At 41.0% G+C, this 23,512-nt stretch overlaps 1 protein-coding gene across 1 annotated transcript; it reads left to right on the plus strand.

The window, feature by feature from the left end:
* The first annotated feature begins 4,105 nt into the window (after window positions 1-4,105).
* SH2D1A (SH2 domain containing 1A) lies at window positions 4,106-23,160 on the plus strand. Its single transcript, XM_027645295.1, has 5 exons — window positions 4,106-4,174; window positions 8,385-8,658; window positions 20,076-20,139; window positions 22,110-22,245; window positions 22,597-23,160. The coding sequence occupies exons 2-5, from the start codon at window positions 8,522-8,524 to the stop codon at window positions 22,635-22,637; spliced, it is 378 nt and encodes a 125-aa protein (XP_027501096.1). The 5' UTR covers window positions 4,106-4,174; window positions 8,385-8,521; the 3' UTR covers window positions 22,638-23,160.
* Window positions 23,161-23,512: the final 352 nt, after the last annotated feature.

Here is a 23,512-nt window from a genome sequence, read left to right on the forward strand (position 1 = left end):
CATTTTCCTCTTACCAGTAGAAGTGAGGGTTTTCAGTGATATTTTGGGGAACAATTCCCTCAGAAAAACGACTGTTTGTACCTGTATATATAAGGTCTCAGGGAGAGGGGAGCCTGATCTCATCAGACGAGGAGGTCAGGATGAAGATGCTGTCCCCAAACACCATCAGAGTGTTTAGACACCATTCCCTTGGCAACCACGAGGACTATACACAAATAAAACATGACTTAAGTGTGAAGTACTTTATAGTTGCTTTTAAAGAGCTGTTCCCACAGGGGCAGCAGCCTTGTAGGGGGCTCTTTCCCAGGCTGGGACTTGGGCCCACCTCACATAGACCTGCTGGCAACCTTTCATGAGTATGTTATGCCAAGTCAAGCAGCAAGTTTCAGCTCCAAATAAAATTTCCCCTTAGACACTGGGGAGTATGACATTTTTGGTGCCTTAAGCTTTTTCTTGCTCCCCTCTGGCCATTGCCATCTTAACTTGGGTGTTACCCACAGGCCAAGAGACACATCAAGGGAGGCAAAGGTTTCCCTTTAAGCCTTGCAGACTGCGTGTCTTTGTGCTTGACACTTTTTTGTGTCTTAGAATAGAGCAGTAAGCCACTACAGAATCATAGAATAGATTCGTAGAATATCTTGAGTTGAAAGGGACCCACAAGCATCATTGAGTCCAGCTTCTGGCTCTGCACAGGATGACCCCAAAAAAATCACACCGTGTGTTTGAGAGTGTTGTCCAAATGCTTCTTCAACTCTGACAGGCTGGCATCACATGCACTCTTCCTCATCTTGTCCTTCTGGCTTACCTTGACCCTAACATGGAGGGGTCAGCCATGCCTGGGACCAGGCTTCCCAACCAGTGGGGCTGCCAAAGCATGCCAGCCAAGGGAAATGGTTTTCTGCAGGCACTTGCAGGAGCATGCTGGCTCTCAGAGGGTACCCATCTGGTACAGATTGAAAGCAGTGACCCAGAGTTGTGTGGATCCTCTGCATCACCCAGACTTCATATGCTTAGCTTCTAACCTTTGAAAAACCCACATCTGCCTTAGGGAATGTCCTTAAACGCACAGAGCTGAGACAGTGATACGAGGAATAAGAGTCTCTTTTGGCATGTAAATGTTGTTGTCTTGGACAGCTCAATTTCCTTTGCTCTTTTCTCTCACTGTATTTGATTTAGTCTGTGATCAATAGTGAAATTAAAAGGACGTGGGTTTAGTCCACCCACAGACTTTCACTGTGCTGCTTGGAGATGCCAGATCTGCAGGATTCTGCTGATCTGCGCTCGAATGCTGGGTAGTCCTTGCCTAAAGATTGCTGCTCTCCAAAAAACCATGTTTCCTGTTGTCTGTCAAGAGAAGTTTCACTGGCTCATGCTCTCATTACAAGTGGGGCAGCTCTGCTGTTGATTTCAGTCAGAATAAGATTAGAACTACTATCCTCTTACTATCAGTGTACATTATGAGCTGATGGTACTGCCTGGCATTGAGTTCAGTGCAAACTGTCTTACTTGGGTTGAAGCAAAATAACTCTATACCAGTCTTTTATCAGTGGGAAAAGATAAAGCTTAACGAGAGCATTTTCCAGGATCTGTCAGAAAAAGAAAAGAAATTTAATACACATAGGTATTTTATAATGCATAAGATCCACGTGCATGTGTGTGTGTATACATGAACACAGCTTCAATTCTAGTTGGTTTTGGTTGGGTTTTTTTTTGGTTGTTTTTGTTTTTGTTTTTGTTTGTTTTTTTTAGTACAGAAATGTAATTTTTCTTATTGCTGAAGTCTGTGATGCAGGCCAGAAAAGCAAGTTGTGCCCAAAACACTAAGGTGAAACTTTCAAAGGACAATTAGTATAACCAGAATATGCTTTTTGTCCTTACTGAGATAGATTCTGTCTGTTTTGGTGACAGCCTGGTGTGTGAAGTGGACATGCAATGAGGGTCACAGTCAGTGTCATCTCTATACAAAGTACTCAGTGGAAGTGTGTGTGTATTTCTCTGTACTGAGACCAATGTAACATCATCACAACAGATTCTGAACGATTCATGAAATGAAAAAATCTGTCCTTAGTGCAACGAGAGAATACATGTTGGGCTGTACTGTACTATCTGCTCCAACAGTTAGTTTAAATCTGGTTAATAAACAACCTAAAGTTTAACACTCCCATCTGTATATTTTCCCTTTGTGCTGTTGCAGGTAGACTTATGATTGGAATCTCAAAATATTAAAAACTCAAGCTGGACACAGGAATGTGCACACAGCGCATTTTTATTTTGCCATGAGCAGTATTTGGTTTCAGGGGAAGCAGTTTGCACAACACCACAAATTGATAGTATGGGATGATGAGGTGAGCACAAGTCATAAAAGAAACCTGGATTATACAATTAACTGGTCCCACTGGGATCAACTGGTACATACTGAACTCTGTATTTATGAACCTTCAGCACAGTGTCATTTGCCTCACTCTACAGCTGCATACTGGGAAGGAGAGACTTTGTTATAGACCGGAGGTTCCTATCAGGAAAGCAATTCTGTATGTGCTTCCAGGGCAGCAGAGACCCCTGTGCTCCTTGTGTGCATCTTTGGCACTGTGAGAAGCAGCTGGGCACTGCTGAAATGAATATCAGGTACTACAAAAATACACAGATAGGAAGGACCATTAAAAGCACTTTACCCTGTGAATTTTCAGAGTTCAGTGAAACCTATTAGAGGAAAACAAAAACAAAATATTTGAGAGGTGACTTGACTCCAGGGAATAAACACATCAGGAAAAAATAATGGGTGTCAAAGGGCTTTTAACTTAACTCTGAAAAGTATAACATGATCCAGAGGATTGAATCTGGAGCAGACAAATTCAAATTGGAAACGTGACCTACATTTTTAATAGTAAGTGTGATTAGCCATCAGAACAAAGTACTCACAAAGTAGTGGATTCTCTCCTCTTGATGGCTTCAAATCAAGACTCCGTTACTGGGAGATCAGCTTTAGTCAAAAATAGTTATGCTTTAGTCAAACACATGTTACAGGGCTCAATATAGAGGTAATTGGGGAAATGTAATGGTCTGTGGCATCCAGGAGGTCAGGCCAGATGGTATAATGATCCCTTCTGGCCTCAACCTCAATGAATCTCAGAATGAATATAAATGCTATCATCTGGATGTGCATTTGAAATAATTGCAGGCAGAGATTAGACACGCAATTGCATATGGTTCAGAACTGATAAACTTTCCTCCCCTCCAGAACAAAGGCCCTTATTTATGCCTAATTACATGGTACTGTTGTAATTCAGATAAATATCTGTTAAGAAGTCAGATGGGATGTCAGCAAATCAGTTTTAACTACTGTGCATGCGTGGTGTGGAAATCTAGTTTCTAAAGCTTATATTGAACTCCAGACTTGCTGGCACAGGAACGGATCCAGGAAGAGCTCCAGCGTGGACATTTGCTCCACCCTGAGAGTATCCTGATGAGATTTAGACCTGTTGACTTTGAAGTTGATTCAGTTAAATCACAAAGATGTGGGTCCTGGGCTTCAAAGCATCTGGGTGCCTAATGCTGATGACTACCCGCCCATTGCTGAATTTTACGGGAAAGGGTTGTTGAAAGAGTAATAGCAAAAAATAAAAATGTTCCTGCTTCTATGAGTAGTTTTGCTTATGCTGATATTATCACAAAGAGCGTCTCTGCTTGTCTATGCACTTGCATCTGCAAAATAACCTGGTGTTGCACTGCTTCTGGAGAAGGAAAAAGTATGAACTATTAACAGGCAAAAGAAACCGCAATAAAACACAGATAACTTTTAATATGAATTTCACCATAATGTGTAGCTTTCAATTTTAGTGTTATCTCACTCACAAAGCATTCAAAACAACTGCACAGGTAAGCAGTGAGATTGCACAGAGGAAATAATATTTTTAAAGTTCAGTGAAATGTCGTCATTTCTGGTATTTGGGCATTTACCTGTGCTCAGAAGACAAATGTTGATGAGTACAGAGAGTTTCATTCATAAAGGTCCATAACCTTTTGTATTCTCTGTTATTCCCCAGAATCAATTCTGATTGATGACACCAAACACCCAATTCCCAGGTGATGAGAAAGTTTGTTTTTTCAAGTTCTGAGCACTGCACAGAAAATCTCAAAGTAGTTAATGTGCACCTTGAGGACTGAATATTCTGAGGTAAGGAGGTTTTCCCTAGGCTATACATGTAATTTGAAAGGGGTAAAAGCCTCGATTTGCAACCACCCTCACAACTACCCAAAGATTTGAGGAATTTTTATAGAATCCTAGAATTGTTAAGGTTGGAAAAGATTTTTAAGATCATCAAGTCCAACCATCAACCCAGCACCACCACATTCACCATTAAAATATGTGTGCCATGTCTGCACATTTTTTTGAACACTTCCACGATGACTCCACCACTTCCCTGGGCAGTATGTTCCAACGCTTGGTCACCCTTTCCATGAAAAAACTTTTTCTAATATCTAATCTAAATCTCCCCTGGTGCAAGTTGAGGCCATTCCTCTTGTCCTGTCACTTGTTACCTGAGAGAAGAGACTGACAGCCACCTCCCTACAGCCTCCTTTCAGGTAGTTGTAAAGAGCAATAAGGTCCTCCTTTTCTCCAGGCTAAACCCTGGTTGGCCTTTTTCAATCTGAACAATGTGTTTGTCCTGGAGGATAAAGACAGAATCCACACCTACATCCCAACTTAATTTATTATTACTATCTTACATTTTTTCTCCTTTTTTCCCCAAGCAGCATACATAGAATATCATGACTAACATGGAGGCTGTACAAATATATGCTAATACGTGAACTTTAAGCCAAAATTTATTTGGATTCTCCTTCTGCATTGATGCTCAGAACCTTACAGTTACTTGCACATTTGCTAATTGTAGCCTGCTTTTCCCAGCCTCTTTCATTTCAGCTCAAAAAGGAAACACAATAATGGTGACTCTGTAGATACTCTAAAATAACCAGTGTTTTACTGAATCTCAACCACTTTCTTATGTGAATAGCAAATCTCTCTCTGCAGATACTATTCTGTACAGTTATGAATATTTTGTTAGATTACACCAAAAATGAAAGTGACATGAAATAATGAAAATCATATTTAGATTTAACTGCGTTTTAATGTGGCATTTTACCAGCTAAATATTTTTGCAAAAACTTCGCAAAAACTCTTACTTTTGAAGCTGTTTTTTCAGTAGTTCTACACAAATGGCATTTATGGTGATACTGTTTTATCAGCAAAACTACCAATGCAAGTATTTTGCTTTTTATCTAACTTTATAGCCCTTTATACAAGGCCTTCCTGTAAAAGTTCTGCAGTAGCATTAATTTCATAAAGGTCCTGAAGGTCATTCTTATTTTCAGTCAAACAACAATATCCAAGAATTTTAATGATGCTCTTGCATTAGTGTTATAATATGCAGAATTGTTATAAAATTCAACAATGTATGAAAATGTCATTGCTAGGGATGAATGGAGCAGCTCATCTGAAAATGAAAGCCCAAATCTTTGCAGGTGTTCAAAAAACTTACGGTAATTTCACTTTGTCTCCCCTTCCTCCACTTCTCAGGTACTTCTACAAGTTCCGGTGCCTGAAATATCATCATAATTGATTTTTCTAGACAAAGGAAGTGCTTAGAGATAATTATCTAAACTTAAGTACAGCATTTGGTACAGTGCCATGTGGGAAATTATTAGCTAAAAGGGGAGATTAGTACAGAAATTGAAAAGTGAAAAAGAATGCAAGAAGTAGGTGGAGATCAGGACTGAGGAAAGGCAAGAGGGCTTCCCAAGCATCAGTCTCGGGCCTGATATTATTTAACATTTCTTATTAATGACGATCCCATAAAAAAATAAGTGTGTGCTAATGGAATTTACCAGTGGCATAAGGGAGGGAGGCACTGTCACTACAGAGATGAATAACACTCTCATTTAGGAAGAACTTGAGTAACCTTGAGAATAGGATAAAATGGAAGGATTTTATCCTATTCTCAAGGATTTGGCTGCAAGTCCATGCTTCTGGGTCTTCTTAACCAGATTTCTACTATACATGTGTGTTCATAGGTAAGAAAGACTAAGGAAGGGAAAATATAGACCATACAAAGCAAGGTATTTTCACCAGAATAATGAAACTCCTGGTAATGATGCATGAGGCACACATTAAAAATCAGACAGGATAGTGCACACTATTCACAAAATGATTCACTTCACTTTTGGGAAGCTATGGAAAATAATGATTAGAGTGACCATGGGAAGGTAGTGTGAGAGGAGTTTGGCAAAATGCATGCTGAGGGAGGCCGCTATAAATGCTGCATGGGAATAAGCTCTAGGAAGAAAAAAAAATCTATTTAAACTGAAGGACAACATTGGCACAAGAACAAATGAGCATAAATTGGTCATGAATAAATTTAGGACGGAAATTGGAATCAGGTTTTCAAACAACAGAATAGCAATGTTCTGCAATTGCTTTCCAGTGAGAACAGTGGAAACAACGACAATAACAACAAACCCCAAGCCACTTTTAAGATGGACTTAAATGAGTTTCTGAAAGGGATTATAGGATGTGTTTGGCTAAGATAGCAGAGAAGTAGACTTGATGACCAAATTGGTCTGTCTTTCTAAGCCTGTTTCTCATGACCAAATATTTCAGAGCACTTTTCAGTGCTTCCTTTCCTTCATGTGTTTTTTTGGATAAATTTTTTATAATATACTGCAGGGACTGCTAGCTGGACTGATTTAGGGAAGGCACAGAACTATTTTGTCCAGAATATATTGAATACTGTCCAAACAAAACAAAGGAAGTGTCCAGTGTCCCATGGGGCAAGGCTTGGTGCTTAAAGAAATCCCCATTTTCTGTGGAAGGCAATGGGGACAAAGTCCCAACAGGAGCAGCACCCCCTTGAGTCTCAATTCTCTCTTGCTTCCCTTATGCTCCTGAGCCTGCTGCTCTATTTTGTAGTTTGCCTTCTAGACCCCACTGTGCAGATGCAGCAGTATGAAACAGGATGGCAAACAATACTTTAGATACATAAGATTAAATGGATAGAAACCTGGGCAGTCAGTGTGAGAATGACTGGATGCCAAGCTGCAGTGAAGATGGCTTGTCTGGGAGAAGGGTGAATTCCTCCAACCTCGATAGTGTGGTACAGAGCTCTGTTAGCATGTTATGGTTTCTTTCTTGCTCAGGAGGCACCTATGACCTTTGGTTTGGTTTATCCTGCTTAGTGCCTCAGTTACTGTCCCTTGTTCCCAAATCCAGCACTTCCATTACTTCTTAAAAGCTGCATTTCCCCTAGTCAATGTGGCCATAAAGGGATTTGTATGGAAGCCTGGAGCTGGGTTTCAGTAGTTTTATGGAGTTTTATGGATTTCTTACCCACACTAGCAAAATAGGGTATTAACAGCTCTTTCACAGTAAGAGATGCTGCTTCATCCAAGTGCTGGATTTGCAGGTTGGCTGGGTAATTAGGAGAGGATCTCACAGTCAAAAGTTTTATGATTTTCTTTAGTTGAAATCTAATGAGGTGGGCAATGAGACCTGCAGAACTGAATGGTTCTGGTTGGTTTTCCTCTCCAGCTAACTACACACATACTTTTTCTGAAATCAGTTGTTACTATTGAGAATAGGTTAAGAAATGGGAAAGTTAGATGAATTCCCAAGAGTACAGGTAGTTTGGAAAAGGGGAAAAAATAGGTGCCAGCTTTACAGCTCGTCACCATCCATATTAATCACGTTTGCAGTAGGGAGCAGCTACTTTATGTGCAAATACTTTAACAACTGGTTTAAAAAATGAAGCAGGATGGCAGAGCCCCAAAGTTCATGTAAAGAGGGTAATGAAAACCTGTGTATTCAATAGAAAAGGGAGTTTTCAGTCCCTCTTCAGCTGAGGTTTCTGCAGCTTTCTCAATTCCTCACTGAGGGACTCCTGATGGGGCAAGAAGGCTCTTGGTGCCTGGTGGGGCAGCGACAGCGAGGTCAGCTCACTTCCTCTACTGTCTCACCCCTGGGGATTTTAAAAACAGGAGGTTAAGAAATAATCCCTGCTTGGGATAATAATTCCCTTGGGTTAACACCAGCAGAAAAAAGTGCCTGGTGCAGCTGCTGACAGTGGTGCCCTGGTCCTGCCCTCCCATCCCCAGCCAGGGCGGCCCTTGGCCCTGTGGCCGTCGTGTGCTTCACCAGTCCCATCCCTGCCGAATGGAGCCACATGGCTGAGAGGGGCTGTGAAATGACACCTCTGTGGGAGAGCTGTGATGCTGCGAGGATGTTACAGCCTATGCAAAAGGAAAACGGAAAGGGGCAAAGGAAAAAAAACCCCACAAAAATGCTGTGTTCGTTCCTCACTCTTCCCTCAGTGCTGTCTCGCCCCTTGCAGAGGCTTCAGAGGTGTGAACACATCCTGTTTACATCTGCCACCAAGACAGAGAGGCCGAGGGGAGTACACGGCTGAGGCACAGTTGGAGGCAGCACCGTGCACAGGGAGGGCTCCCTGCAGTGGGAGACGGCCCCGGCATGGACACGCTGCCCATCTACCACGGGCGCATCACGCGGGAGGCTGGGGAGAAGCTGCTGCTGGAGGCGGGTGTGGATGGCAGCTACCTGCTGCGGGACAGCGAGACCATCCCTGGAGCCTACTGCCTCTGCGTGCTGTGAGTGCTGCCATCACTGCCCTGGGGTGCGGGCTGCCAGGGCGCTGGGGCTGGCAACGGGGTGCTGGGAAGGGCTGCTCAGGTGGCGGCTGATTTCCAACCTTCGCTTCCGCAATATGGGGAGTCCCCATAACAGAACATGTGCTAATATTACCCTTTGCTTACATCTGTGACACTTTCGGCTCCTTCATCTTTCTTAAGGCAGAGTGGTGTGTAACGGATGTGGGGTCCTTTGCAGAGGGAAGAGGAGTGGGTTTTGCCTTGCAGAAACCACGCTTCCTATGGGCAAAAACGGAAAAAGAGAAAGCAGGCCAGGAGCACATAGGTTGGATGAGCGAGGTGCCACAGAGAAGTGCCAGGCAACTTGGTTTAGGATGGTGTGTACTTCCTCTTTGTGCTGGATAACCCTCTTGCTTTCTGCCTGCGTTCTTCTGCTTCTTCACTGTGCTCCTGGGTGTTCTCAGCAACATCCCCAGTGTCCCCTGTCATCGGGGAGGGTAACGTGGAGTGCTGTCATCCACAACAAGCCTTCTCTTCAGGATGCTCTCAGTCAGGCTAAGTGTCCCATGAACCATCAGGTGAAACTACCTGTAATGCACATGAAATACTGATGGGTAACAAACTAAGTGGTAATGTTTCATGAAATGGGGTGAAAAGGGAGAGATCCACTAGGATGGTCTGTCAGAGAGAGGGTAGACAGGTTCCCCTGGGAGAGCTGGGGGATTTTATATTCACAGGACCTCATTTTAATGAGGAAATTTAATTACCCTACTGTTGGCAAAAGTCTTGGAAGTCCTGATAATGCTGTACCATTGCATTGGAAGAACAAAGATGTGTCTATCAAGATCCTTATGCCTTATTTCAGTAGGAGAAGGAACACAAGAGAAAATTGTTTCAGGTCCAGTACAAAATTAGCTAACGGGGGAACTCAGGTACCTGGCAAAAAAAAACAGAAGAAGAAGAAAAGTCCTAAGTCAGGTTTTCCCCAAATCTCTTGAATACATTTCCAACAATATGTAGTTAAGCCCTCAGTGAGCATCATTATCCCCGTGTTATAGACCAGTAAATGGACACATGCAAGGAGGTCATAGGCAATCGAGAAATACACAGCCTTCTTCTCAGGGAAAATCTTTGTGACAGAAGATGTGTTTTTTATTCTCTCATGAAACCAGGAGGTGAACCAAGATAGGTGCTTCTGCTAACAAATACCTTAATAACAAGATGAAAAATGGGAAATAAGAAGCATCTTGAGTTAAATGAAAATGGAATAGATATAGCAAGAGGTAAGGAGCGCTATGATTCCTATGGTGGGCATAGGTAATAAAAGCAGAATCTCTTTTAAATAACCATCACAGGAAATGGTGATATATCACCTTTACACTCAGAAGTCATTCAATACAGGTGAAACACCAAGGTATTAGAGAAAGGGTCAGGCAGAGTGTTACAATGCTGAATAAAATAGAGAATACTAAAATTAGTCCACCATTAGTCTAAATCAGGATATAGGTATGTAACAAGGTCTTTCATCTCCACACAATCAAGTTGGGATTTTTTGCTGTATTAGTGGTAGTTTATGTCCTTCTAAAAAAATTTCATGAATGAAATAGAATATAGAAAATGAAAATAGGAATAAATTAAAGGTTTTCTAGCTGTGAAGCTCTGCAATCTTTGGAGGAAAAGAGACTTCAGTAAGAAACAGAACACTACATAATTGTTTTTGGAAATTATGTGCCACTCATGTCTTCATGATACGTTGCATTCAAACATATATATGATAAACAAAAGGATAAAAGCAAAAAAAATTAATGGTGAATGTTATGCAGGTTTCTTGCAGAACATAGATCCTCAATATTTATTTTGTACAGGAAATAACATCTTGGATAAATCCAGATAAAAAATTAAATGAAAAATATTACAGTGATTATGATCTTATGCAGACAGAAAGGTGGATGAAAAATGCTAGAGCTAAACCTTTGTTCCAGTGCTTGTTAATATTTCAATTCAAAGCATTATGGAAGAAATAGCAGATATGGTAAAAAACATATCACACAATAACTTTGGAGACAGTTATTATAAAGATACCGGGAAAGGATCTCACACTAAAGATAGCAATGACAGTTTGAAGAAATGTGGACTATAAACTAGAAAAGTGGTTTGACAGGTGAAGTTTACCAAAGCAGAGACTTTAGTGGAGAGATTAGAGAAGCAAGAAAGGAAGGCATGAGAAATGTAGATATGTGTTCAGTGGAGGATGCTAAGCCTGGTTTTGGCAAAATATGCTAATGGACATAACCTGTCCAAATTCCAGTCTGAACATCATGGGCAGAGATGGGACAGGTGGTAAGCATGTATTTGCATGGGAGCTTTGGTAAAAACTGATGGAAATGTGCAGTTGCTGTATTCACTGTTTAAGAAAAAGAAAATCAAAGAAAAATACCTGTGCTTTTTTATACTTTCTCCTAAATAATCATGAAAATTATTAGGAATAACAAAGTTATTCAGAAATTTACATTTTGGTTCAGAATCTGTGCTGAAGATCACTGTAGGAATGCATAAATATAACAAGATCAGGCTAAAGACGTATTTACTAGAAGTAGTGAAGCGATTTTTGATGCATCGGAAACAGAGCTGGTCATCCATTAAATATATTGCAATAAGTATTGGAGGTAAACAAAACATTTTGCATCTTTGCAACAGGAATTTCTAACAGAGGTGAATCTGTGTCATACAGCCAGGGATACTTCTATTGCCCCTAGAAAGCAAAAAGAGAAAAATAGTCCAGTTTTCCAAAATCAAAACATGTTCAATCTGTCTTCTTTCTCCTCTCTCTCCACTTCTGCGGAGATGTGAAACAAAACAAACCTAAACCCCTGCAGCTTCCCAGTTCTAACCCATTTTAGTTTTTTTGTTTTGTTTTGTTTTATTTTTTTTATCATGGGGGAATTAAAAGGCATAGTTCTGATAAAGAGAAAAGAAAAATTTATCCATTTATCAAAAAAGTCATTAAGCATATATTTGGATAACACCTGTATGATCAGTTTGAACTTGCATAGGTGGCTGCACTTCCAGCTCCAGGTACAGTAATTTTCAAGTCCTGCAATTCCATTGCATTGTTTAGGTTCAAACAATGTTTCTTTTCCCCAAAAAACTGCATAAATCTGTAATGCCACCATCACCACCACACCCTCCCCCTAGGACACCTCCAAAAAGCCCTGACATATTGTGGCAGCCTTTGAGCATCTTAAGGCACACAATAAGGACTGCACCATTCACGGTCAGGCTCATTCACCTTTTGCTTTTCCAATTAAAAAGTGGAGCCCTGACCTTTAAAAAGGAGAAGAGTCAAAGACTTCATGAATCCCTTGTGACTGACACTGATTTTACAGGGCAAGCATAAAAGAGACAGGTAGTAGCATAAAACCTGACCTATAGAGATGGGCAACTGCAGCAGGCAGGACCCTCTTGGAGCATTCATCTAGAAAACTCTCCTTTCTCTTTTCTTTGTTTCTCCTGAGCTGTTGATTTATCTCCCTTGAATGCTGCTTTCTGCTGTCCGAAGCCACAGTGTGTACATGGTGTGCCTGGAAGAGAGAATGATTGTTTTTTTGGTGTGACTGTGGCAAAGCACAAAGGACTCTCTTTCACAAACATTTTAAGACCACAATTAAACTATGCATGGAAGAGTAGGAAGGTTCTGATTTGCAACTGTCTGCCCCTGGGCTCTTGCAAACAGAGGTGCTGCCTTCAGATTTTGGCAAAGATTTTAATACCAGATGCTCCCAAGGTCTTCATTGTATGAATATCATTATTGAATTGATAATATATACTTAAGGATATTGTGAATATGTCAACAGAAGTACACAATCTTTTCCTGGGATTTTTTAGATTTGCATTGAAAAGCAAGGGTTTTTGCTGTTCCTGAAAACTGGGCTACAAGAAATGCATATGCTTTAGAAAACATACACGTTTTACCTGTAAACATGTTAGACACTACACACGGTACACCAGGGTTTTAATATCAAAAGCTGATTGTTCCAGGGAGCTTTCTTTACTGGTCTGGTTTCCTCTTTGCTCAATGCCCCATTTGACATTTTTAGCACCCTCAGAAATCCTGTGTGCTCACAGCTCCTAATGAAGTCAATGGGGGACACAGGGCACACTAATGGTGACTAGTTTGAGAAGCAGTCTCTTAAACCCTGCCTGAAAAACGTATAAATAAAATACCTGAGAGTGCCAAAAGCCCCATGTTCCTTTACAGATATATGAGCACACATGCAGAAACAAGCAGCTCATGCCTGAATTGGCAAAGATAAAGCATTTATAGTTTGGGTTTTAAAATTTGTATACTTGAAGATACTGGAAATGTTAGTAGTTGTTTCAGAGCTTTAAGTAAGACAAACATGACGTGCTTGTCAAACTGTATGTTCAGATGATTTGTTTGAGACCAGCCATTCACATACCGTGCTGCTTTCAATTTGTGGAGAATAATCAAAAGCTGGAATTGAAAGCTATTTAGAGCTCTTGAAGCAACAGTAATGGCAACAGGGATAGGCTGCAGTCCTATCAGATTTTACGTGTGCTATTTTTTCTGTCACTGTAACCACGGTGCACAAGTTCAAGGCAACGTGCCGAAACTTTCTGATGCAGCAGAGGCATCAGCTGTGCAGTGTGAGGGTGTAATACAGGATCACAGCTTCAGCTTAGCATTTCTGTTGTTTCCTATGTAATATTTTTGATAGAAATGGCAGAATAATTGCGTTTATTATAACACCGCGCATAATAATCATCATAATTTGGAATGTAATTTGGAACAAAAGGAGGAGCCCCTTGATTCAATGTTGCTGTTGTAAATATCACATGCTGTTTTCAGCTTTGAAAAGAGTCTTCTACAGCATGACAGTAAATTTTACTGGCCTGAGTATTTCAGCTTCCTGTTAATCAGTGAGTGTCGTGTTTGCTGAGCATAACTTGGCTAATGAGTTTCAGATATTCCAATGGCTTTCCTTGGAAATGTTGACAGCCTGAATCATGGAATTTATGAAGCTTAGTTACTGGCCTGCCATAAAGTAATTTCCTTCTATTCAGTATCTCAGATTTGAATAAATTCTCATTTTATTTCTGAATTTGAAGAAATTCCTCTTTGAGGTATTGCTTTTGCCTGGTATCTCCTCATTTTAGACCAAGACAAACCTTTCTCAGGCTAAACACTTGCTCTTTAGGTAAATCAGCAGCTTTTCTTTAGGTGGTTCAGAGTGTTGAACTGGTGAAGGTACTGACAATCTTCCACAGAAATCTCTGCATAAGTTCAGAGACATTACACAAGATCTCATTTTCTCTCTCAAGGTTTTGTTAATTTCAGAATAATAAATCAAGATAATGCGTTTGCTTTACAGTCCTACAGCATTTACAGAAAGGTAATATTTGTTACTAATTCAGTATCACAGGTAAATTTTGGCCACAAGAAGTGTTGGTAGGGGAATCAGTGACAGAAATCAGGGACAGAAATGTAAACTCAGGAGCTGCTGTGAGTGAAGCTACAGTGACTGTTGGGCTTTTCAGATGTAAACATCAGTTTAAACTCTTTTATTCGCTCTTGCTGACATAGAGCTTGTATCTTGCACGTCATCTCAACGTGAATGTCATTTCTTCAGCTTGAGTTGGCTGATGGGTGGTAATTGCTAAGTTGTTGTGCCTTGATTGTATAGCTGAGACCTAAATAAGGAGGGAATCAGGCTGCTTGTCAACCAGAAAATGCAAATTCTAAAACAGAGTGAGGAGAAGCTTAAATAGGACTTTCTCCTATGTTAAATAACAAGACTTTTCAGCCCTTCTGTGATTACTAAACCAAGCAGGAATACAATAATTGAAAAGGAAAAAGGAAGAAAAAGAAGTAAGTTTAAGCAGCTGGTTGGATGACCTCTCACGCTCATCTGCTGTGTGCCATTGACTCCTCACTCCAAAGGCACTGAGTCCTCCATGAGCTCCCCTGTGGCCCTCCTCTCCAGAGTATTGTAGTACTCATCTCCACAGTATCAAGTGGTTTCTGAGCATTACCTCTGCTTGTGAAATGAAGGGTTTAACTTCATTTCAGAGAAGAGAACGGTGACACAGGAGGCTCAGGTCAGCAGTACCCTTTAGCTTCAGGTTCCCAATGTGAGGGCCGTGGGAATGGATTTTAAGACTGCCCAATGTTATTCTGTACAACTTGCTGACTTTACTTGCATTGCTGAGGTCTATTTCAGTGTTTCACATAACTTTTGCTTCCAAAACACCCATATTCTGTTCCTGTTTTTCCACCTCTCCAGCATTTTGTGCTGCTTCCAGCTCAAACCTCGTGTTTCACCTCCATATATCATTGCTCTTTCCTTGCCCAGCTTGTATAGACATAGCTCCCCTTTTCTTTTCTTCCACATCCATCCCACCCAATGCCAGTCTTCCTTTTCAAGATACCCAATTGCTAAATTACCTTCTCTTTTTTTCCTCACTAATCCAGGCCAGGCAGCACACATACATTTCTTGCGGCTTGAGATCATGGACACTGCTTAGCTGAGTGTTCATGGTACAGCCAGACATGGTGGTGCTAAAACTGCTGAAAATCTTTAGAGATGCCTCTCTTGCAGCCTAGAGAGCCACCACTGGTTTCAGAGGGTACAAGAGATATACCTTATTTAAAAAAAAAATTTATGTGTTATTCCAAAAATTGGGCAACCCCTCCAACAATTAGAAGTGGTTTTTTTTAACATGGGAAAAACATTATTTTGTCTAGCATGTCCCTTCTCTGATGCTTCTCCATTCTCCATCCCTAAATAGGCTGAGATAAACACCTAAGAAATGAAATTTCAGTCTGAAATGTGACAAAGTTATACTAAACTGAGTCTGGTGGGTGTATAGTGCTCAGGACCTCTGTTTGTAGGCCACAGCACTGTCTGGTTCTTAAACAATGTTGCAAAGTGAAATTCCAAGGTAAGGTCGGGTTGCAAATGTACCAGGTAAGAAGCTCTGACTGATATAATGCAATGACATTTGAAGAGAAAGCTACATACAGAGGAAGAAATTATGTCATTTATTGCTGACATGGCTTTCCCTTGTCTCTCTGTCTTTCTCACTCTTTATTTTTTTCCGTTTTGGACTCAGAAATTAATACAAATTAGCTTAATAAAATTTCCTAACTGAGATGCAAGATTATTTTAAAATATACCATGCAGCTGAAATGTCATGGTTAATTTTAATCTACAGCATGTGGCTAATGTCCTCGGGCTGTTTCAGTGGTGCAGAAGATTGTAATTATTCACCTGTTAAAGTAAACGCAGCTTTAACAAGTCTGATCACAGTTGAAAAGGAGGAGTGGAGAGGACAGGTAGACAGATGCTGCTTTAGTGTGTCATCTGTGAACAATGCCTTTGTAACTCTTTCAGAGGAATTATCTAGCTATAAAGGAAAACAAGCCTATAATATAAAGTGGACTATTTCCTGTAATAGCAACTTTTTCTAGATTTTCCTTTGACAAAGTTTTCTGAATGAAGGTATTGCAATAGAGACAGTGTTAGTGCAGTTCCCAGCCAGTATAACATGTCCTTTCTTATGGAGATGAAAGAATAAGTGACATGTCATAAAAATATCATCAGTGGTGACCACAGCACTCTTTCATAAGTGCTATCTGATATTGTCCTTACAGCAGTGGCTGTTTTCTGCTTCCCCTCACCAGTATTTTGGCATTTTTTGCCTTTGATAAAAAATTTACAAGATCTTATTCATTAAGATGTTAATTCATGATTACTCCTGTCCCTTGAGCTTCACTGACATGAGAGAGGAGCTTTGCTCTTGTCAGTGAGGCTTGTGTCTGCCCTTGGGACAGGTGAAGGGACTGAGGAGCCCTTCACTGAATCTCTGCTTGGGCATCAGGAGCTGGTCCTCCTCCAAGATATGCTGGTACACCAGTGTCACTGTAAGAGTGCTCTCTGAGATCACACCACATATAAGGACATTGTGTCACTCTAGGAACTTTTTTTCTGCCCTGAATAGAGTAAAATGTAGAAAACTAAGCTGTCCTCTTGTGGTAGCTGGGGAATTTCTAATTTCCTGAGACCTAAGCTCCAGTAAATGGACTTTTTCACCTGCTTTTGGCTGTTGTTACGTTTTGCTCTTTGGAAGGTAATGTTCTCTACAAACTCAACTTTAACTTGTGTATTTAACTTTTAAGAAAAACACCTTGATCTTCCTTCAGCCCACACTGATCTTAGTTAACGTTGGGTAGTTTAAATCATGAAAACCTTTCTCACGGGAGGCTGTGCCCATGTAGCAGTAAAATTGGCTCGTCAAAATCATGTCATTTGTACGTGGAAGGTAAAAACTCTTTGAAGTGGTAATGAAGTAAGTTCCTGCCACGACAGAAAGTTTTGATAAGATCATGTTCGTTGGGAGAGTACTTATCAGAAGAGCTGTAACTCATTTTGTGGAAACCAAGGTCCCAATGGAAAGTGGTGAAATGGGAAGATCTAGCTGTTCACCCTCTCAAGAAAATGCATCCTCCTTCCTTTGCTCATTTCCTTTGAACAAGCAGGTGTGGATGCCAAGGCCATCTCCCATCTACACACTGGCTCTGTTTCCTGGTGGCTTCAGAGCAAAAACCACATGATAATGTTGTGTTTTTCAACTTAAGCACAGTATAACCTTTCAGGTCTTTCAGGATTTTCTTCTCAGGGAAAAAACATGAACATATGCCTGGTGAGTGGAGGGCTCTCAGTTGTCCCTCATGAGGCTGTGATAGCAATGGGATAGCAGTACTATTCCCATTCTCCATGCTGTGCTGAAAGCACCTGTGTTCCCAAATTCTTGTTCCTTTTTCTGTATCTCAGGGACTTTTAATCTGAATTATCCTTTGTGCTTTCCCTGTGCTCAGTGGAAATATTTTGCATAGTAATTTTTTGAAGAATACGGGATAGGTGTCTATCTTACATCTCACCACAATTCAGCATTGAATATTACTTAATCTGACTTCTATTTTTCAATTTAGAAAGCACTTCTGGCAGAGTCCTGAGAGCCATCAGACAGTTCAGAGCCAGAGCAGCACCACAGCCCCCCAACCACTTCAACTCATGCAATCTCTTAGGCAGAGAAAACTATGAAAGAAACAACAGATGGTGGCTTTCCAGATAACTGAGCCATTTGTGAGAAAATCAGATTTTTAAGAGATTGAAGCAGTTGGAATGCTTTGGAACAACCAGGAACAAAGATGGGTAGTAGAATCATGGAATGGCTTGCTTTGGAAGGGACTTTAAAGATTATCTAGTTCCAACTCCCCTGCATGGGCAGGGATGCCATCCACTCGACCAGGTTGCTCATACACTTTTGCATAGTGTAGTATTAAAAACAGAAGGGAAGAAAATGAGTTTTAGATTCATGGATACTGATTCTGTTGAGTTTGAGGCTTGAAAAAAAAAAATCACTGTAGAGATGGTTAAATACCCACTTCAAAGAGATGGGACTAAATGCCAGCACCTCTCTGATATTTCCCAGTACATTATAGTCTGTCAAATCCTCATTTCCTTAACTGTATATTGGCTGGTGTGCTGCATACTTAGGTACAGGAAAGTTCCTTGTGATTTTTAAAACAAAGTTAACATGAACATCAGATACTCCTGAAAAGCTGGCAATACAGCCACAGCTCTCAGAGGCTTCAGGAAAAGACCTGATGGTATGAGATTGTCTGAGAGACCTAAAGGGAGACATCAGATTCCCTGAACATGAACATATCTCATCTAATGTCTTAGAGGGATGTGCTTTTAGGCAATTGGGCTTGAGCTGTGGCCTAAAACACCAGTGTCTGTGGTGTCATGGCATGGACAGGAGAGCATTGTTGTCCTTCCACATCTTTCCCTCCTCCTGCAGCCACAACAGGTTGCTCACACCTCTTCACAAGGTCCAAATCCCTGATGGACTGCGGCTTCCTGGGGGAAGCAGTGGGGGAAGCAGTGGCAGCTGTTTTTCTCCTCAGGTTTCCATGAAATGAGCGTGGGCAGCCACTTTTCGCATCTATCTGGTGGCACACACAGAGTCTTGTTTCTGGGGGAGTTACTCCCTAGGTTGAACCTGAAGAGGTGGATGAAGCTGTGGTGGGATTGTGGGGCAGCATCAGTCACATTCCCATGCAGGAGGAGCTGGAGGGCACTGTCTCATCTGCTGAACAGGGAGCTTGTCCCTGCAGCAGCCGCAGTGGGAGGGAATGGCTTTGTGTCCTTCGCCTCTGTATTTAATCACAGTGGGAGTTGTGTGGTGGGGGCAGAGCTCACGAATCATGACAGGCATTTTGCTCCCACCTCGTGGGGCTGTAACACAGTGCCAGCTGTTAACAACTTCCTGCTTGGGTAAATTATACCAGACACTGCTTTGCAAAGGTTGCTGCAATGACTTTTAGACAGGAATTTATCCAGGAGCCATGACACAGAGCGTAAGTAATTGCAATCATATGATATCTGTGTCATTGATGGTTTCTGCAAATTTTTAGTAACTGCTATAATACAATGAATATCTGGAAAGAAATACAGTATTTTTCTGCTTTCTTAAGAATAGGAGATGATGCTGAAATAGGGAATAGTCCCTGAAGTCCTGCTGGGTATTAATGTAAATCTATGTAGTATGAAATACAGTCTTTCTTATCTGATATCATCTAAACTAATGTTGCACCCATGGAGCTACTATCAATTTTTTCTGTGTCTGACATAAATTTTTGGATATCTGTGTAATAATCTACCATGTAAATCATTCATTGGGTTCATGATAGAAGCAAGACTGACTTTGGACATGAGCGTGTGTCTTGTGCTATTGGTGTATGACTCCTTATTATCAAAAGACTCAGATTTTAATAGAATGAAGATTCCATACTCTTATGTCTCCTTTCTCCATATTTGAGAGTTAGGAATGTACAGGCAAAGCAAAGAGTAATTAATTTACCTTCTTGTTGTGGGTCTAGCTTTCCAAGTCAATTATACTCATGATATTGCTTCTGTTAACATCTGCATTTAAGTGAGTCACAGAACAGTAATGCTATCAACCAATAACACACCTTCTCCTCTTGCGGGGAAAGTACGTCTGGTGTGTGGCAGTAAAAGGAGGTCACTGAAAAAAAATTAATAAAAATGCTGAGGCAGGAATGAAAGCAGCATCACTTAACCTAAAATAACTGAATACTGCTAAACTAGATCTGAGTCAGACCCGTCCTTCTCATCCCAGAAGAACCCAGTAGATTGAATGCTGTATCTGGCCAGTGGGTTTTTTATCAATTTAGCCTTTATAGGTGAATTTATTTTTAAGGACAGGTTAGCAGATGAACTGACTCCCACATAACAAGGTGTAGGTCTTGTGAAAACTGTCAGGAAAAATGAGTAATAAATGCATGCTAATTTTTTTTTTTTTCACAGGCATCAGGGCTATGTTTATACCTACAGAGTGTCCCAAACAGAAACTGGATCCTGGAGTGCTGAGGTGTGTACTTCTCCTTTCTCTTCTGAAAATTTCTACATCTTGTCTCATATTCTTATAGATTTAATGAAATATATTCAAATTATTCGTGCTTCTGCATAGTCTGATTTTCATTGATGGTAATCGATCTGGAGTGTGCCCATCAGTAAAATGTCTTGGTGCCACTTCTGACAGTCTGGAATTCATAAATTAATTCCCTGTTTCACTTCAGCTGTTGCATAATGCAATAGTGCATTATTTTCCATCATTTTAAATGGCAAAAATATTTTGTTTTTATAACTTGACAAGCACAATCTGTTCCCTTCTATCTGTGTACCACTGATGTGGGAATATTTAAAGAAATTATTTTCAATCTGCATTGTTTTAAAGTTAATTTTGCTCCAGATCAATTCATCATAAGAGAAAAATATATACAGGGTAACCAAAACTTGGTACAAAATATGTTTTCACCCATCTGACAAGAAAACAGTAATTCTAGTATAGAAAAACAGTACTTGCAATACAGACAACTATTTGGGTTGATGGGATTGGGATGTTAACCTATATTTATTTTATGAATTTTTTGTTCTTTGGATGTACTCTGTGTATTAATTCATAATTGCTTTCTATTTGTATGTTAACAAACACTTATTACAAATATTATGTAATTTCTAGACAAGGATAATTCCTTGGCCATTATTATAAAAGAATCAGTAGCAGTGTTCTGAAAGACAAAACTGTTTCTCAAGGTTACTCAAAAGCAGATTAGGGAGTAGAAGTGACTGACATTACTGTGGAGTAAACAATTCACCCTTGGGCCCAGGACTCTGTACATCCTCTGCAGGAAAAGGTGCTGGCTACAAATCCATGATACCAACCCTTCCCTTAAGCAAACAGAAACCTTTAAGTAAATGTTGCTAAGACCACGCTGGCCTCAGCTGTTAGAAACAGCAGCACAGATCCAACTTTTCCCCATGGAATGTGCCTCCAAGGCCAACAGAGGCTCCAGATGCAGCTGATCCTTTCCTGTCTCTGCTTCCTTCCCTGTAGCTGTTTAGTCTCTGAGCAAGCTCAGGTCACGCCCATCTTTCAAGGACGAGGCAGGGAAATTAAAGCAGTGCTGGTGAAATCCCAGGCAGTGTGAAGACTCCAGCTGGTGCCAGAGAGGTTGGATTTAGCTCACAGCTGCTGGGTGAGAGCGCTGTCCCTCCAGTGTGACTACGCTGGCAGCACCTATGCTTGTCCTCCTTTGACTGTGGTGAGGAGGTGTTGCAAGAATGCCCTGAAGGATTTAGCACAAACGCTGGATTTTTGATTAAAAGCTTGTGTGGTTTCATTTCATAGTGTTTGAAAAGTTGCTAATTTAGAAAGTAGAAAAACTCCCACTTTTAATAAATAGGTAACATTTAGTTGTTGTCTTCGTACAAGACGTAGACAGGAATACTCAACACATAAGCCAGGACCTAATGCTCAGAGAAGGGTTTGCAAAGAGGATGTGTCCTTGTTGAAATTTATTGGTGTAAGGACTCCCCACTAAGCCCAGGTAGCTCTCTAGGTTGTCTTACTGGTGTTTGCAGGCTGGAACTGTCTTACTGATACATGCCAGGAAGTTATTGGTAAGGAGGTTAAGTGACTGACTGTAGTAAGTCAGGGTCAGAAATAGTGAACGATCACTTGTGAGCTTGCCTAAGAAGCATGGGGTGTCAGGTTTCTCTTGTAGTGGTTCAGAAGTTGTCTCTCTCCCAACTTTACATCACTGTGCTGCTGGAGGTGCTCGGTGCAGGGGGTCTGTGATGCCCTGGGGAAGGGGGAGAGCAGTGCAGCTCATTGACTCGTTTTAAGTTGGCACGTCAGGGGGTCCACATCCATGGCTGGCTACTTCCCTGTGGGCTGTGTGCATTTCTGAGGACAAGGCCCCTGTGCCAGCACCTCAAGCCCAGCACAGGTGCTGGGCACCCAGCACCCCTCTCACCTCTCACCTTTTGACTTTGCAGACAGCACCTGGGGTCCAGCGGAGGCTCTTTCGGAAAGTGCACAACCTCATCTCGGCCTTCCAGAAACCCAACCAAGGCATTGTAACACCCCTGCAGCACCCAGTCATCAACCACATGAAAGCCAAATATTCCCCAGGTACTGGTGGGGTGGAGGGAGCCTCGTCTGCAGCTAAGCAGAGCCCTCCATGGTGGCAGAGATGGAGGTCTTAGACTTATTTGTACGTTGAACTAGATAACAGAGTGACATTGCCAAAAATGTACCCTAACTTTGTTCCTGTGTGATTGAAATGCTGTCAGTCAGGTGCTCTTTAGAGACAGGGCCTGTCAATGTAATGAGAAAATGGATTTTGACTGTCTCCCTGAGTGCTACAGCAGCGATGGCTGCCTTCCCTCACCTGCACCCTTGCTCATGTAGGTATGAGCCTTCTGATCCATCCATTTTCTTGCAGTATTCATCCTTTCATATCTTTGTGATTATTTTTCTTAGGGAGGAATGAAGGCCATGACTTCCACCTGCAGCCATCATGAGGATGTTTCCCCAACTGTGACATAACCACATCTTCCAGTGTCTCCTCTAGTCCATGCTCTAAAGCAGAATGATTTATATGATAGTTAATACAACTCCATGAGTTTTCTTGTAACATTTACAGAAATGTGTATTTCATAGAATTTGTAGCTCAAAATGAAGAAGTTTAAGTTTCAGAATACTTCGAATTTGGAGTGAAATTTTTTTTTTGATTTTTGTTTGTTTGTTTTCTAAGAGAGGACAAAAAAAGGATGAACATAATATCTTTTCCCCCCTTTAAAATGTCAAGTAAAAAATATTTTTCCCTTCAAGATTAGTTCTTAATTAATAATTTGTTACTAATTTTACATTGCTGAACTTTGGAGTCTTCTTTGCTTTGTTCTGATTGGCATTTATGCAGAACTGGGCAAGTCCCCTTTTATAACCTTAGGAGAATTGTTTACATTAAAGTGTCCTTGCCTTGGGTGGGCTGTGTGTCTGTCATTCATACAGTTCCTAAAGATATTCCAGAAGTGACACTGTGAGGATCCCCACTAACTGCTTTCCCATCACACCAGGCGTTCTGCCCTGTAACAAAATCTGTAGCTTGCACAAATGATCAAAAGCATAAGCAACACACAGAGTAACTGAGAACACCCATTGAATTGGAAAGTCTGGTTCTTTGCTTTTAGGTGTTCTCTGAACTTGAAACAAGCCACCTTTGCATACAATTTAAATGGATAAACTATTTTTCGTGACAGTTTCTCTGCTTTCTTTTTCCTACCTATGTATTTCCATGCTGCTGCTGGGCTCCTGGAGGGGAGGTTGAATCTACAGGACTTGTCAGCTGTGCAGGGTTAGTGGGCAACACTGTTGCTAAGTTGTGACAATTTCAGTT

The sequence above is a fragment of the Corapipo altera genome, unplaced genomic scaffold (assembly GCF_003945725.1).
Source record: "Corapipo altera isolate COAL_440 unplaced genomic scaffold, ASM394572v1 65, whole genome shotgun sequence".
Classification (NCBI taxonomy): Eukaryota; Metazoa; Chordata; class Aves; order Passeriformes; family Pipridae; genus Corapipo; species Corapipo altera.

Bases quoted from the DNA above. Each gene is read 5' to 3' on its own strand.
- SH2D1A (XM_027645295.1), top strand. From the start codon at position 8,522: ATGGACACGCTGCCCATCTACCACGGGCGCATCACGCGGGAGGCTGGG. The intron at 8,659-20,075 runs GTGAGTGCTGCC...TTTTTTTCACAG, and splicing joins GCCTACTGCCTCTGCGTGCT to GCATCAGGGCTATGTTTATA. The intron at 22,246-22,596 runs GTACTGGTGGGG...TATTTTTCTTAG, and splicing joins GAAAGCCAAATATTCCCCAG to GGAGGAATGAAGGCCATGAC.